Below are 18862 nucleotides of genomic sequence, written 5' to 3' on the forward strand. Positions count from 1 at the left end.
TGGTAGTGATGATGGTAGTGATGATGGTAGTGATGATGGTAGTGATGATGGTAGTGATGATGGTAGTGATGATGGTAGTGATGATGGTAGTGATGATGGTACGCACCCTGGTTGAGCCAGGCAGGGAAGGGCATGTGGCCCCCAGCTCTGTACAGGCTGCCCCCGGGGTGGCTGAAGCGGCCTGGGGGGAGGGGGGAGGAGGGGATCAATAATGCGAATAGCTCAATATTTATTAGTTATAAATGTCCATATATATTTTGTATTAGTTATAAATTTCCCATATATATAATATATTTGGCTATTTCCATATATATTTTAATTTATAATTAGTTATAAATTTAAAAGCCTATTATTAATTCAAATGTTCTTTATTTTTCAATACATTTGAATTGTCTCATGATTTTTAAATTTTGCTGGAATTGGTTTTACTTCTGAATGTAAGTACTTGAAATTGATATTCAAGATCGCACTTTAAGTAGCATTCTAACCAATGTTGTGAGTTGAAACTGACCAGGTAAACAATTTGAGTTAAGAAGTAGCGCTCTGTTTTCTTTATAAGATTATCGAGCCTGATCCGGGAGTTAATACGTCATTTCCACGCACAAAGAATACTTTCCGATAATAAATAGTTAAAAATACATACATCGTTTTTACTTTACATTAGAAATAAACTAATTGAACTTGTAAACTACACCTCAGCAACGTGCTGGAGCGGCCCTATAATATACGTACAGCTCACCTCGTAAACGGACGTGTGCTATGTCCTCAGTTTGAATGACTTTTAAGCTATGCATCTTAACGCATATCAAGCAAACAGCCAAAATTAACATTATTATAGTGAAACCAAGGTTAAGATAGCGTTAGCTTAGAATGAAACGCAAACAAACGTGCAGCATTTAAAAGAGTAAAGTGCATTGACAGAAAGGCAGGCAGTGAACGGTTGCAAGCAATCGACAAACACAAGCATTCACAAATATCTAAAATGTATCTGTTGGACAGTGAATTAATTACTGGTTCCTGTCTTATTTCTAAAATATTTCTAACTAATCTTGGGACTTAATAGAGAATCGGAAGCAGCTAATGGCTGAGTCATGTACAATTCCGACTTAAATTTATTTAGGAGAGTTCTCCTCTAGAGCCTCAGCGCTATTCAGTCTCTCGCAGATGGGCAACCAGTACGAAAATAAGAAAGATCCTTCAATTCAAGAACTCTTACTTCGAAATGTTAATGTAAACGCGTGCGCGATGTTCAGACGGTCGAGGAAGAGGAAAACTTAACAGCAAAGAAATCGATTCCCCGGAATGATTCGAGAGCAGATCACGCGACAAAAGAAGTTTGCAGCGACAACGACGCTTTCGAAAATCGGATCAGACCTGCAGCGGAAACAAAAGCCCAGAGAGATCACAACAACTCGAGTCTTTCAGTAGCCAAGCCCAGGAAATGCGACCGAAAATTTCCAAAATCCAGCAACTAAACGAAAGAATACTAAGCAGTTACTTGGATTATAGCGCTAGCATTGCCGTGTCACGGATACCATAAGACAAGTAAGCAACGACGTAAACGCAAAATCTTATTTCGTTTCCCACAAAGAGCTCGAAGCAGGAAGAGCTGCTCACTGAGACCACAGGCGCAACCCTGCTCCCGATGGCCAACACAAAGAGGGCGGCCGAACTTCCAATGGCGCTCTCAATGAGTCTTTGAGATCAGCCGATTCGTAGTTTTTGTCAAGAACTTTTCGATTTTATCGGAGCGTGGAATGCTGCTCGAGCTCCCAGCCGATTGTGTGCAAGGCTTTCGAGCACGAGCACTTCTGTGTCTTCCGTTGATCCGGCTCGACTGTCCGCCTACCCGCCACAAACTGCAAATTCCAAAAAGCCTCTTCCTGCCACAAGTAATGCGATACAAATTCCTTTTGAAAGATTGACTAAATTCCTAAGTGAAACGTGGTCTCGAGTATAATTGTAAAGAAATCAGCGTGATTCTCAGCTTGTTATATTGCTTTTCCTAATTGTCCGCTTTTGATACGAACACAACGATGCGACAGCAATAACTTCAAAATTATTTTACACGTGAGATTCGCTCCAGTGGCAATGAATATACGTAATTCATAGTTTTCTCAGAACGACGAGCAATAACAAACATATCAAAGTAGTTCTGGACATAAACTTTCACGAGCGGGAACCATTTCTTGCGTCGCATCAGTTACCGAGTTATTACCATGAATGCATCTCAGAACTAATTTTAAATTGCGCATCTTGTACTTCTACATGTGATACAAATGACCACAAAAATCCCGCTCAACCTCGAACAGCCCGTCGAAATACAGCCCCAGCTAATTTAACTTACCGAACTTTGTCCTTACCTTGCCAATCCTGAGCTGGCTCGATGTTCTCCTTCAGTTCTTCATTTAATTTATGGCTCTTACGCTTTGGAGCTTGATGCGGATTATGGATCCTCGCCCGTTTATTGGTGATTTGACCAGAATTAGCCTCGAGAAGTTGAGATCCATTAGTACCATACACACAGTCTCTGGTGTTTGCATGTGCCTCATGATCGATGATGGTTTCCCCGTTGGGGATATAGTCCATGAAAAGGTAATCGAAACAATCTGCATACCATTGCAATGAAATTCTTGAGGAATTCGCCGTTTCATTTGCAGGATTCGAGTTTTGCTGCGTCAAACTATTCTGAATTTGTATTGGTGTCAATGGACTATAGCCGTTCAGCTTTTCCGTTGACAGTCGACTAGCAAGATTCGATGGAATAGTCGGTTGAAGCAAAGTAGTGATCGTCTGTTCCGATGCTGCCAACTGACCTGGGTTCTGCACATATGTTTCAGTATGAGTAGGTGCGACGGTGGCAGTAAATGCACTGCTGGTCTGGCACTCAGTGCTACTCGTACTTGGAATGTCACTAGGAACCATGTGTGTAGAAGGGCTGACTGAGCAATATTCAGCCAGGTCCAGTTCGTCGACGAGGAGCTTGAGTGAGTCAGGCAACGCTTGGCAGGGGGAGGATGGTATAGACTGCGAGTCGTGAGCCACGCTAGCCTGAGTATCTAGATACTTTAACTTCGGAAATTGTGAATTTGCTGAGCTTAAAGTAGATACAGCATTCAGCATTCCTTGATGAGAAGCTGACGAACTATCATTAGTATTTATCGGCATCTTGTGTTGTGGAGTTGGTCGGATGACGTTAGTCAAGCAAGGCTCATTCGGTTCTAAACGGCAGAAAAAGGATAAGCTCAGTATTAGTTCACGGAAAAAGGTGGGGTTAATGGAGACACAGGAAAATTAAAAGCAATACTTAAAAGAAGTTGTTAAAAGCACCATGCAAGAACGAATAAATCAAATGCTTGTAAGAAATGACGTGCATAAATGTTAAAAAATTGCAAGCATTAGTATTAGAGTTAGCAATAATATAGACAAAATGATGTAACGAGGATATGGATATGTTATAATGATATAATATGTCGATAAACAGAAAAAGATCTATTTTAATTCAATACAAATAACTGATTTGAAAAGTACATGATATGTGCTGCCTTAAAATGTGTTTTCTAATTTATTTTAGATATATGAATCATTACAATATCACACTATTAACGGATGCAACTCAACTTTATCACACAGCCGTTCAAAATTACCTTCCGTTTCTGTAGTACCATTAGACTTTATTTGAAAACTAATTCCTTGGGAATTATGAACCATGATTTGATTATTGCTACAACCATTTAGGTTTTCGCGTAGAATTTCAACGCCACTTTGCGCATCCGTACCGGTCTCGACTGCCACCCACGGGCTTACAACGGCGGTCCGTTTTGGGCTGGAACTGTGGCTTGTGATATACTGCCCTATATCTTGTATTGGTGGTAGCTTCACAAATGCGCTTTTTCCGGCAACTTCACTATCTTCACTAGTCCCGCAACTGTTGTCAGTGGCTAAAGTGCTTCCCGTGTTCACGATTGTGTTTGCGGTGATCATTTTACTATCTTCGGGGTTGGCAATTATGTTTGCAGTTGCCATTTCTGTCTCTTCTGGGCTTCCGTCTGCAGTGTTCACGCGGGTGTTTGCACTGACCAAGGGAGTGCGTGAATCCACAGCTGTTATATCAAGAATTCGCGTTAAGAATTTAATAAATTGAAATCGGGAATGATTACAAGACTTTTCTTAAATCACAATGTTTGCGTATTCAAAAAATAAAATTAATAAATAAATCTTTAAAATTCGTAATTCAGGAATTAAAATTTTTTTGAACCAATTTCCAAATTTATGCTCTTTTAAAAAATGGCAGGAAAGTAATTAAATTTAATTTAGGTAATTTCAACGTCACCACATGATTGATTAAGAGTTGCATTAATGAAATGAGAAATAATGCATTTAATGAACAAGCGTTCATCAGATTATTCAGTTAAAGGTTATTAAATACAATGCCTATTGGAAGTAAAAAGAAATAATACATTTGTAAGCACGTAATTAATTTGAAATACCTCTATTAAATTGCATTCAAGGCCTGCATTCAATTATAAATTACGAGTATCGTAAATTTAACCCACACACGTGCAACTCAGCTGCGCACTATTACAATTAATACTATTACAATTAATTATTAATTTTCACTATTACAATTAATTGCATGAACCAATTGATGTTAAAGCTCTTATATATAGATACTTTTCCACTTATTACAAATAAAAAATTCTTAAAAATTGTCTTTTATCTTCCTTCACCGTTGGAATTGGAGCAGATTAAATTTTAATAATGTTGGAAATGATTTGAGCGCCATTTACTCTGTTTGCAATTCTAACTCCTTAGTATATAGCGTATAGCTTAGGACAACTATATACGTCTATTCAGAAGCGTTTTCTTTAGCAATATAAAACCACCGTACATTTTCACTACACACAACGTTAAGGATGGACTTTTTTGCGAGACGAAAAGAAAAGCAGACAAAAAATCGGGCTGTATAACTATATAACTAATCGATATTAAAATATTTTAGAAAATCCAAACATTGCATCTTGCCCAGACGTATATAAGACGTTATCCTCCACATCTTTTGGTTATTTGATCCCAAAAATTGCACCGATGAAAACAAATGTTGAAATGCTAAACCCAAATGCATATATAATATATATGTAAAGGCTAGCGCAATGTATTCCATGGCTAGATTTTCCGCAAACAATACATTATGTGGATTTAATTCACCCATTAGCATTCTCAATATGACTGACGTGCAAAATCCAATTACTTTCCTTAAAAAAAGGCTTAATGCTACCTTGTACCGAGCACTAGCTACACTGAACAAATACGCATAAATTACGACGTTATGGAAAGTACTTCTGACACATATACATACAATTCAAAAATTCTAAACAACCATACAAATTCCCACGTTTTGGAAAAGTACTTTGACACAAATCTAAGACGCCAAACTTCTGAACAACCAAACAAATTACCGACCATTAAGCCAAAGTTGTCACCAAACTCTATACGCACCACAGTAAGTCAAAACCATGCTTAAAATACCAAGAAAACCAAAACCCATATAAATATAAATAAATTGATATAAATATAAATATTTATATAAATAAATCGAAGACTTGTATGAGATCCCGCAAGCTTCCAGATGGACGACAAACTTCAAAATTTTAATTTTAATTTTAATTATAATATATATATATATAAATCATTTATATAATAATTTTTCGAAGGCGCAGCAACGTTGGACAGAATGCAGTTCAAATGCAACCCCCACATAAAAATGTTCATTCATCTACATTAAACATGCGTACTTTTAAACAGACAAATTTTGGATTCCATTTCTTTCGTTACAAAATTGTAACGAAATTTTTGAAGTTTACAATTTTTAATTACATCATCAAGTTAATACATTTTGATTAACGGTTCACTGAATTTTCATAGTGATTTTTAAGATTTGTCCAGTTTAAACGTACTGAGTTTTGTACTGACCACCTCTGGTGCCGTCTTCCAATTTCACCACAAATTCCGTCACAAGTGACGACTCGTAAAGTTCCTCTTGCAAGTCCGTGGAGCGATCACGTATTATAATAGGAGTGTTGAGAATGTCGCGGCTAAATCGGTACGAGGTCCCATCACCATCATTATGATTATTCAGACTGCCTTCGTCATTATATGTTGAGTTGCTTTTTAGAGCGTGATTGTTATAAACATATTTGTTGGCGGGCATGGTTAGATTTTCCGATTCAAAAACATGAATTTCAGCTGCACTTGAAGATGGCGATCCGGATCGCGAATAGCATGGGTCTTTGAAGCTCCCTGGCACGATCGTCGTTGGGGAGAGAGGATGAAAAATACGATATAGAAAAAATTATGTAAGAAAATCTAAGGTTAATGAGATTGGAAAAAAGGCAATTTTGGGTTGAAACGAAGAAAAAATATTGGAAAGATATTACTTAAACCGTGTATAAAACCAATTAAAGGAAATATGGAAACCTTCAGAAGCGTAAAGCAAATTGATAACAAGATATCAGAATAGAGAAAAAAATATGGGTAAAGTTTTGTTGATTTTAATGGTATGGGTGGTTTTAACACTTTAAATGGTTTTTCCACGCAATAAGGAGAATTATTAGTTTAATTTATTGATCAATAACTGAGAAAATGAAATTCAGTGCAGCAACAGAGAGACATTTCTGACTTGAATTAGTCAAAAAATGTCCAGCTAATACATGTAATTATTGAACATGCCGTATATGATTCTATAGAATATTATAATAGATTATGTTTATGGAAGATGGCGTGATGCTGACGGTAAAGGGTTAACTGAGCACTGTTCGAAAAAACGGTAAAAAAACGGTCACTGGCATTCTAGTGGCCGGCCGCCACGTGAAAATAAACCGTTTTATCGTTTTATTTTTAGATGCTGTACGGGTTTCTAGAGTTAAATTTAAATAAAAACAGCCATACGGTATTTCTTTTCACGTGTCAGCCGGCCACTAGAACGCCGGTGAGACCGTTTAACGGTGACTTTTTGAACATGTATCACGATTATTAAGAAAAAGCTGAGGGAAGACAAAGAAATTGTTTACATATAAACGACACAGACAACGTAGAGTAAATATTAAATCATGAACGACGCAGACAACGTAAATAAAAATTTTAACATTCAGGCAACACAAGCAACGTAAAGAAAATATTGAAACATGAAAGACACAAGAAAATCGCATCAGAATGTTGTAAGTTGCAGCATGCATAAGTTTTTAAAACATTTATGAGACTAAACACACAGGACACGATGCAAGGGACTGAGCACACCATGCTTAGTATACAAGTTAATCATTCATAACACATAAACGTAAACAAATATATACATGGAAATTTCAATACAGAATTTTGGCATTGGGTGCAAGCATTAATTGAGTTCTTGCCGAAATTAATGGACAAATAAGTCAGCAATAGGTTTAATTTATGTTTGAAATTAAATTAATTAATTAATTATTTAATTTAATTAATAATGTTAAATAAATTTAATTGATGTTAATTAATTAACTAATTATTCTTCTCCGCGGGTTGAAAGGATGTGGGATAAAGGATTAATGTAATATATTAGTTATCCGCTAAATGAGGAGGAGGCGTTAGAGTTGTAGGGGACTGTTTGTAATGCCATTATTTACATTATAAAAATAATTTGCGTTTAAAATTACTTTTTAAAGACAACACTTCTAAAGAGGCCAGTGTCTCCGATGTTACACATGTATAATGAATTACTTATATTATTTTTAATTATTCCTTAAATTATTTGTATTTATTTTTTAATATTTAACATTTTTTTCACTCAGTAAATTTTTTTCTGTCAATCGATTCGAGCATTGTCTTCGACTTAACGCAAGTGTGCAAAATTTCAGATCGATTGGACAAGTAGAAGTGTGCTAAATATCGTTTATAAGATTTGTAGCAGACAAACAAACAAACAAATAAACAAACAAACAAACAAACAAACAAACAACAAAACAAACAAACGAGCAAACAAATAAACCAGAAGTGAAGTTAATGAGAAGTGTTATAAAAAGACAAACTTACTTACTATTAACGTTGAGTTTACTTTTCACTGAACTTCTCAATGTTTGCTCACCCGAAATGCATTAGAATTTAAATTACGAAAACTTACCTCGATTCACAAGGTAGACTCGAATATTATTTATTTTTCGAAAAAATTAATTATTTAATAAAAAGAGCACTTAATCCGGTTCACTTACCTGAGCGGTCAGGCGAAACAATTTCGAAGAGATAAATCGTTAAATATTCTCAAACTGCATCATTTTAATGTGAATTATGAAGCTGCTGTAAATTAACGACAAATGTTGACGTTCACTAACCTTCTCTAGTATGTCTTCATTGTATTATCATTCACAATATTTATATTTAAAGCATAAGTTAAAGCGTTTAACGCTTTAACTAACTGTCAACACAGTTAATGACCAACTATAATCTAGTGTTACATATACCGTTATTTCTAGCGCTCAATTTTTCCTTTTAACTTTCAATCGTCAAATGTAAAATTAAAACCTTTATATTTGAATAGTGAATCTAACGCATATACTAGTACCGTTACATCTAGCGCAACATATTCTAACGACCGTTCCCCACCGTTACATATAGCGTTGCATGTAGCGTCATCGAGCGTTGCATCAAGCGTTACATTGAGCGTTACATCTAGCGTTACATCTAGCGTCACATCGAGCGTCACATCTAGCGTTACATCGAGCGTTACATCTAGCGTTACATCGAGCGTTACATTTAGCGTTACATCTAGCTTTACATCTAGCGTTACATCGAGCGTTACATCGAGCGTTACATCTAGCGTTACATCTAGCGTTACATCTAGCGTTACATCTAGCGTTACATCCAGCGTTTCAGCTACCGTTACATCTAGCGTTACATCTAGCGTTACATTGAACGTTACATCTAGCGTTACATCTAGCGTTACATTGATCGTTACATCTAGCGTTACATCGAGCGTTACATCTAGCGTTACATCGAGCGTTACATCGAGCGTTACATCGAGCGTTACATCGAGCGTTACATCTAACGTTACATCGAGCGTTACATCTAGCGTTACATCTAACGTTACATCGAGCGTTACATCTAGCGTTACATCTAGCGTTACATCTAGCGTTACATCTAGCGTTACATCGAGCGTTACATCTACTTCTACATGATCTACCCAGCTTCTACCCTCGTAGCAGCTGCTTGTTCAATAGGAACAAAATGGCGGCGCTGATGGGTAAGGCCTGATAACAACTGATAAGAATCAGTAACAATGCCGGGGCTGGGCTGCTAGACAACTGCTCCAAATTGCTCACTAATGCTTCACACAGCCTTTCATTGTGCGCACATATTACCTTTAGTCGTCGATACATACAAATAATATCTATAAGTGCAGTTAATGCATATGTGCTGCTAATATATTTATGGGTAAGTTATTTATTTCTGCAAATAATATCTATATATGTGCAGTTAATGAATATGTGCTGCTAATATATTTATGGGTAAGTTATTTATTTCTGCAAATAATATCTATATATGTGCAGTTAATGAATATGTGCTGCTAATATATTTATGGGTAAGTTATTTATTTCTGCAAATAATATCTATATATGTGCAGTTAATGAATATGTGCTGCTAATATATTTATGGGTAAGTTATTTATTTTGTAAATAATATCTATATGTGCAGTTAATGCATATGTGCTGCTAATATATTTATGGGTAAGTTATTTATTTTGTAAATAATATCTATATGTGCAGTTAATGCATATGTGCTGCTAATATATTTATGGGTAAGTTATTTATTTTGTAAATAATATCTATATGTGCAGTTAATGCATATGTGCTGCTAATATATTTATGGGTAAGTTATTTATTCTGCAAATAATGTCTATATGTGCAGCTAATACCCTATGTGCTGCTAATATATTTATGCGTAAGTTATTTATTTTGTAAATAATATCTATATGTGCAGCTAATACCCTATATGCTGCTAATATATTTATGCGTAAGTTATTTATTATGTAAATAATATCTATATGTGCTGCTTATATCATATGTGCTTATAATATTTAAGTTTCGCGTGAGTTTGGCAAAAGCTTTTAGTATAATTTTGTGGCGTTGAATATGAATATATAATATTATTGAGAATATTATACATATCAAGAATATTATTTTTTTTTATTTTCATAGCGAAGCTGATTGCTATAGCATTATGACAATAGCGAGCGTGCTAATACATTAATGTAGACGTGTCTTAGATCGCTGGGTTTCAATTAGACTTTAAATAGGACTGAAGCTTACTAAGTTTATAAGCACTGCAACGCTTCGTTATTGATATTTTTACAGACACTGCAACTAAAATTGGATAAGTAATCTCTATTAATTCCGTTTATATAAAGTAATTAACTATTTAATACCTGAAAAACATATTTCTGAAATGATATGAAAGTATGAAACATTGAACAACCTCTACTGGGTGGAGTGAAACCCTTTAATTATCTTCAGAGGGATCAAATTCTTCAGATTAATTAGCCCTTACTAAACTAACATAGACCCGGGACCTTAAATGCCCTTATAAAGTCATGGTAACTCGAGGTATCCCCGATACCGCTCTCCCTTCGCGGTCACATCGCCGGTGATTTAGAGCTTGTCTCGCGTTCGTCTTGTGGACCGCGACTTCGTCCTGTTATGCAACCCTCCTATCCTGTTCGCCTTATCAAAGAAGCAATATGTGCGTTCCAGAGCAACGTTACCTGCGTCATACGCGTTCCAGAGCAGCTTTTTCTGCGTCATGTGCGTTCCGGAGCAGCGTTACCTACGTTACGCGGCCACAAACTCCTTTTTGGATCGGCCGAAATCGGGTGAAATTGACTAGGTTATCAGTAGCAAGATAAGGAGGATCCGAGACACGTCTGCCCGTCAGTCACCCACTGGCAGAACCAGGCTATAAATTTTAGGACGTCGCCCGTGGTTAGGACACTTGAAGGCCTACAAGAAACTGTCCCAGGCGCCGGCCACAAACGGCCCTTCAATATCCTAGGACGCGGTGACGCGAACTGCGGCAACCACATCTGGGCATGGCCTCATGGGCGCCGTATGGGAGGCCTTCTTAAAAGCTCGCTTTTTGGGAGAAATTAGTGTAAAATTCCGAGATAGGTGTATGAAAATAACTGAAATTATTTCAAGCTAAGGACGAATCAGCACTGACAAATGCCATCGAATTATGCCATTAAAAGGCTCACATTATGCCATTAAAAGGCTCACGCCACAAGAAAATGTCTTTGCCCGAATGACATCCGATCGACTTCCATGCACATCAAGCCTAGAAATGTACTTATATCTTTAGTTTTACTTATTTCGCAAGTTCACCAAGAATTTAAAAGCAAAGAAAACGCCACAAGTGACTTCACCTTTTCTTTTCAATGACGACATCACGAATTTACTTGACATTTCTTTGTTATTAAATTTTTGTAAATGTTCTCATCAAGCGAGGAGTGGAGTGTGTCAGGACTCAGACACTCATGCCTTACATACAACAGCAAATCAGTTAGAGCATCAAACTTCATTAATAAATTACTCCGGCACAATAAGAAGTCCGACTGTCTTCTCACGGCTCTGGAGTCATAAACTTTAAGAAGACAGCAACTTTACTAATGCCTTCCAGCAATAAATTTAGTGATTTAACAGACTACCATTGTCTTGGCAGACAGTAAACTGCAGACACTGACCGCAACAACGGTAACAACAAAAGCAACAGTTCAGCAGCAACCGTTAATGAGCTAATAGCTCCTTAATGAGCTACCTTGGTCGCGTGCACTATAGGGCAGTAGTAAGTAGTAGTCGGTGAGTTGAACATGTTAAGTGGCTCCATGATATGCATCGTAACGTTAACCTTATCTCGTTCATTGTAGATAATAAATTCTGACGCCATATGCAGTGAACTGCTAGCCTCCCGAACTGTGACAGCTGTGCAACCTCAATAAAAATGATAATAAAGGTAAAATTGAAGAGGAAGAACATTATTGAAATCAGCAAAATGAGCATATTTAATAAAGTTAATAAAATGAATGGCAAAGACAATTTTAAAACAGCTGTAAGCGCTGCGCGAGAAGTAGCACCATGTAGCTATTTCTTTTTAATTTTAAAACAGCAATATAAGAGCAGCGCTAAGGGCAATAAGAAAATTAATAATGACGACAATTTTGAAACTGCAATAAGAACTTCACTAAGAGCTGCAATAAGAGCAGCGCTAAGAGCGATAAGAATATTAATAATGACGACAATTTTGAAACTGCAATAAGAACATCACTAAGAGCTGCAATAAGAGCAGCGCTAGGGGCGATAAGAAAATTAATAATAATGACAATTTTGAAGCTGCAATAAGAACATCACTATAAGGGCGATAAGAAAAGAAATAATGATGACAATTTTGAAACTGCAATAAAAACTGATTGGTGGATTTTGCTTGAAAGGCTGTTAATTATTGGCGGATGAACTTACGATCTCTTAACTTTATCACCTAAGAGCAATAAGAAGATTAATAATGATGACACTTTTGAAACTGCAATAAGAACATCACTAAGGGCGATAAGAAGAGAAATAATGACGACAATTTTGAAACTGCAATAAGAGCATAACTAGTAGCAGCAATAAGAGCAGCAATAAGAGCAACAGCTCGCTAAATTGCCGGCTTAATGGTAAGAGTTTCCTAAAGCGAGGCAGACGTTGAGAGCAAATCTTCCACTCGCGCGTATCTCACTTATCTCAGATACGCATCTCTCCCTATACTCATACGCACCTAAGACGCTTTACATGCTTGCCCTCCATTACGCACGTGCTTGGAAACTCCCTTACATGCCCTTGAAAATTTGTTTGAACCATGAAGTTTCATGAACTAAAGACCCTTGAACATTATTTTGAACCATGAAGTTTCATGAACTAAAGACCCTTGAACATTATTTTGAACCATGAAGTTTCATGAACTAAAGACCCTTGAACATTATTTTGAACCATGAAGTTTCATGAACTAAAGACCCATGAACATTATTTTGAACCATGAAGTTTCATGAACTGAAGAGAACATGAAGGAACTATTCAATAATTTACGTTTTTTTTGTGAATTCAGAACGTTACATTTCATGAAATTAAGTTAGTAACGCAAGAATGCATCGGTAATTAATTTTGTAACTTATTAAGTAAACTATGAGCAATATCAATGTAATATCATGAATTTCTTTATCAATTATTTAATTAAGAATTCATTTTTTTGCGATAACCAGTGTCGATCTATACGCATAAACTATGCGTTAATCTTTAAATTTTATGGTAAACAATGGGATATTTGTTTAAGCGCATATATATATGGACAGAATCAAGCACACAGAATTGATCATATTAAATAACCTGCGCCATATTTTCTTATGACTCGCGCAGTGTTTGGGATGTCCAGCCCGCTACCTCACAAACTGCAACGATGCACAGAAAACAAACAACAAACAAAAGCAACAATTGCAAACAAAAAACACAAACATCAAATAAAACAAGCATAAACACACACAAAAAACACAAACGAAAAATACAAGCAAAAACACAAACAACACACAAAAGCAACAAACACAAATAACAATTACAAACAACACACAAAAACAACAAGCACAAACAACACACATAAGCAGCATACAACAAACACAAACAACAAACACAAACAACAAACACAAAAAATAAACACAAACAACAAACACAAACAACAAACACAAACAACAAACACAAACAATAAACGCAAACAATAAACGCAAACAACAAACACAAACAACACACACAAACAACAAACACAAACAACAAACACAAACAAAAAACACAAGCAACAAAGGCAAACAACAAACACAAACAAAAAACACAAACAACAAACACAAACAACACATACAAACAACAAACACAAACAATAAACACGAACAACAAACACAAGCAACAAAGGCAAACAACAAACACAAACAACAAACACAAACAACACACACAAACAACAAACACAAACAATAAACGCAAACAACAAACACAAACAAGAAACACAAACAACAAACACAAACAACAAACACAAACAAAAAACACAAACAACAAACACAAACAATAAACACGAACAACACACACAAACAACAAACACAAACAACAATTACAAACAACTCACAAAAGCAACAAGCACAAACAACAAACACAAACAACAAACAACAAACACCTCATAAACACATTAAGATTTAGCTGGGGAGCCTCTAGAGCCGCTGCCAGTCTCTTATGAGTTGTGACTTATAGAGAACCCTGACTCTTAATTCCTCTAATGAGTACACAGAGGCATACCTTCTACAGGGACATGCCTTCCTGTATACCTGTGTGTATACCTCCTCTTTCTGGTCTCTTTTAACTGGTATAACTAACACGTATATACGTTAACATTTATAAGCTCATTTTTGAGCTGTATACCTGTGTATATATATCCTTTTTCTGGTTTCTTTTAACTGATATAACTATATTACCATATACGCAAATATTTATAAGCTAATTTTAAGTAATACCTATTGATTATCCCTCATGTAATACCTATTCAACAGTCATACCTCTCAATATTATTCGGTATATCCCATAATTCAAACACAAAACTTGAGCTTCAACCCAAGCTAAAATGAATTAAAAAAAGAAATAAACAATTTACTATGCAGTTCCTAGAGCAAGTTTGTTCTAGAAGTTGTAAAGTTTACATAGGAACTGCCAACTACGCGGCAAGTTTTACTAATGGAGGGAAACTTGAAATAATCATGAATGAGGATTTTAAGTGGTAGTTATTTGTTGTCAATACGGTATTCATGTAGTATTCATGTGGTATTCATGTGGTATTCATGTTATGTTCTTGTGGACTGTGGTCTACATATGTTATATTCATGTGGTATTCATGTTATGTTCATGTAGTCTACATCTTATATTCATGTGGTATTCATGTAGTTTTCATGTAGTATTCATGTAGTATTTATATTATATTCATCTTATATTCATGTTATATTCATGTTATATTAATATATTATTCATGCGGTAACAGCAATAATATGTAGCGCACAATATAGCGCAGTGCGCGCATTATGCGCCTGGCAGCTGAGCTGCGTACGGCACGCCAGCCGGCAACACCGCCGCCCCTCACCCCCCCTCTCCCCCTCTACCCGTAGTGGGGGGGGGGTTGGGATTGTGAGGGCTCCCCCTTACCCTCTCTTTCCCCCCTCCCCAACCCCCCGCGGGGGGAACAACAAAAGGGAACAACGATTGCTTCGTAACGCCTCCCCTCCAGTGCATGCTGTACAAAATGACGCATCATTTATCAGATTTTCTTTAATAAATAACCTGAATATAAATTATTAATATAAATTAATTAAATAAGGTAAATATAAAGTATTAATATTACCAATAATTAATTAAATAAGGTATATATAAATTATTAATATTAAAATAAATAAATTAAATAAGATATATATAAATTATTAATATTAACATTAATAAATTAATAAGGTATATATAAATTATTATTGTTACCATTAATAATTGTAATAACGTGAATATAAATTATTAATATTATCAATAATAAATTTAACAACGTGAATATAACTTTACATGAACAGTAAAATTTTATTGGATAATATAAGCAATGAGGAGCGAATTTAAATAAATTTTTTTAACGGGTCCTATAAGAGTATAATAATAATATAAAATAAAGATGGCCGCTTTACATTAACGCAATATAATAAATATACGGGGGCTATGATTTGCGCAGCATACACTCAAAAAAATGGCTGGATCTTGTATAAAAACTGACTCACTTTTGACACGTAGCACTGATACCCCTGTGGCCGGGACAAACAGGGTTAGGATGACTCACATATGGCATATAAGGTGCTACGATATCTGGATTAAGATTCATTCACTTCTCTGAGTATATGGCAGATAGACATGTTTATTGCAACACTCTGCTTGTACTCTGTATTTATGAAAAATTCACCTTAATAATAAACTAATAATAACCTATTAATAACCTAATAATATTCTAATTATAACCTAATTATAACCTAATGATAATCTAATAATAAGCTAATAATAACACATTAATAATCTAATAATCACCTTTATAATAACCTGATAATACCCCAATAATAACCTAATAATAACCTAATAATAATCTAACAATAATCTAACAATAACCTAATAATAACCTAATAATAACCCAATAATGACCTAAATAACCAAGTTTTAAAGTTACTTATATTCATATTATATTCCTTCCTACATTCATTATTAAATTTGTATTGGTCGTGATTTTTCATGTGTAGACATTAAGTACCCAACAGCAAGTACCTCTCACCCAATACGCCATATCGTACCCAAGTACCCAACACCCAGTACCCCATAGTACCCAAGTACCAACACCCATGCATGCAGGACCCCATAGTACCCAAGTACCAACACCCATGCAGGACCCCATAGTACCCAAGTACCCAACACCCAGCACCACATCGTACCTCGCGCCCAGTGCTCCAGAACATTTCTTCGTTAAGTACCCAACACCAAGTACCTCTCACCCAGTACCACATCGTACCCAAGTACTCAACACCCAGTACCCCATAGTACCCAAGTACCAACACCCATGCATGACCCCATAGTACCCAAGTACCCAACACCCAGTCCACATCGTACCCTAGTACTTCAACACCCAGTACCCCCACACCCAGTACCCCTTATCGCAAGATCGCCTATCGTGCCAGGATCGCGCCCGTGGGAGCACATGTACATTAAGCGGCGTAACCCTTTGTAGTGGATGTACAATGGATTACAGGAGGGGACATTGTACCCTCTATTGTACCCATTGTACAGGGTATGTGCTCAATAGATTTACTGTACGCTATTAGTGATGCGCTGAAACACTAGCTAACGAATTTTGCAGTGCGTGTTGAAAATGCGTTTTACTAATACTTTGAACGCATGTTTTTTCGTATATATTTAAATAAGTTTCTAGAATATAGAGCGTATGTTTGCGTATGACGAGTTGATTTATATGTTGTTAAAACAATAGAATAATTTTCGGGGTTTTAAAGCCAAACCCATGGTTTTGTTAATGAGATGAACAGCATTTAATGCATGCTCTGTATGCAAAACAAACCGATGATCACGCACAAAATTTCCAGAAGAGTTCCGCCAAAGAGTCGATATACTTTGCTGTACTTTTATGTACTCTGATGTACTTTGCTGTACTGTGCTGTACTTTGCTGTACTCTGCTGTACTTCGCAGCACTTTGCTGTACTTTGCTGTACTTTGCTGTTCTTTGCTGTACTTTGCTGTACTTTGCTGTACTTTGCTGTACTCTGCTGTACTTTGCTGTACTTTGCTGTACTTTGCTGTACTTTGCTGTACTTTGAGTTGTTGTTGCTGTTGTTGCTGTTGTTGCTGTTGTTGCTGTTGTTGCTGTTGTTGTTGTTGATGTTGTTGCTGTTGTTGCTGTTGTTGTTGCTGTTTTGCTGTTGTTGCTGTTGCTGTTGTTGCTGTTGCTGCTGTTGCTGTTGCTGCTGTTGTTGTTGTTGTTGTTGCTGTTGTTGCTGTTGTTGTTGTTGCTGGTGTTGCTGTTGTTGCTGCTGTGGCTGTTGTTGTCATTGCTGTAGTTGTTGTTGTTGCTGTTGTTGTTGTTGTTGCTGTTGTTGTTGCTGTTGTTGCTGTTGTTGCTGTTGCTGTTGTTGCTGTTGCTGCTGTTGCTGTTGCTGCTGTTGTTGTTGTTATTGCTGTTGCTGTTGTTGCTGTTGTTGTTGTTGCTGGTGTTGCTGTTGTTGCTGTTGTGGCTGTTGTTGTCATTGCTGTTGTTGTTGTTGCTGCTGTTGTTGTTTTGCTGTTGTTGCTGTTGTTGTTGTTGCTGTTGTTGCTGTTGTTGTTGCTGTTGTTGCTGTTGTTGTTGTTGCTGTTGTTGCTGTTGTTGTTGCAGTTGCTGTTGTTGTTTTTGTTGTTGCTGTTGCTGTTGTTGCTGTTGTAGTTGTTGCTGTTGTTTTTGCTGTTGTTGCTGTTGTTGTTGCTGTTGTTGCTGTTGTTGTTGCAGTTGCTGTTGTTGCTGTTGTTGTCGTTGTTGCTGTTGTGGCTGTTGTTGTTGCTGTTGTTGTTGCTGTTGCTGTTGTTGCTGTTGCTGTTGTTGCTCTGTCTCTTATACACATCTAGATGTGTATAAGAGACCTGTGTTGGGGTACGTGGAGGCTACCCTCACCTGTGTTGGGGTACGCGCAGTGCTGGTTGGAGTACAGGTCCAGGGAGTGTGGGGGAACTGTGGGGTACGAGTGGGGGTACTGCCCCCCAGCCTGCGCCCCCTCGAGGGAACCTGACACGTCCATCATCTTGCCTTCCTGTTGCGGGGGATTAAATGAGTCAACATTAATTCAACAACTGCTGAGGAGTCAACATTTGTTCAACAACTGTTAATTAAGGTATCAACATTTATTCAACAACGTCAAAGTATCAACATTTATTGAACAATTGTTAATTGGCATCAACATTTAGTCAACAACTGTTGAGGCGTCAACATTTATTCAACAACTGTTGAGGCGTCAACATTTATTGAACAACTGTTAAGGTGTAAACATTTCTTCAATAAACGTCAAAGTAACAACATTTATTGAACAATTGTTAATTGGCATCAATATTTATAAACAACTGTTAAGGTATCAACATTTAATCAACAACTCTTGAGGCGTCAACATTTATTCAACAACTGTTAAGGCGTCAATATTTATTCAACAACTGTTAAGGCGTCAAGATTTATTCAACAACTGCT

The 18862-nt window shown here is 36.6% G+C and overlaps 1 protein-coding gene across 1 annotated transcript in view; it reads right to left on the minus strand.

Annotated features, from left to right (window-relative positions):
* Positions 1–18862, minus strand: part of LOC108670435 (GATA-binding factor 2) — a 35400-nt gene that overhangs the window by 9183 nt on the left and 7355 nt on the right. The window contains exons 2-3 of the mRNA XM_018157909.2: positions 18299–18434; positions 107–181 (exon numbers count right to left, since the gene is read on the minus strand). Of these exons, the coding sequence (XP_018013398.1) occupies positions 107–181; positions 18299–18425 (202 nt within the window). The 5' untranslated portion in view covers positions 18426–18434. The remainder of the gene's footprint in view (positions 1–106; positions 182–18298; positions 18435–18862) is intronic.

Source organism: Hyalella azteca, unplaced genomic scaffold (assembly GCF_000764305.2).
Source record: "Hyalella azteca isolate HAZT.00-mixed unplaced genomic scaffold, Hazt_2.0.2 contig10944, whole genome shotgun sequence".
Taxonomy (NCBI): domain Eukaryota; kingdom Metazoa; phylum Arthropoda; class Malacostraca; order Amphipoda; family Hyalellidae; genus Hyalella; species Hyalella azteca.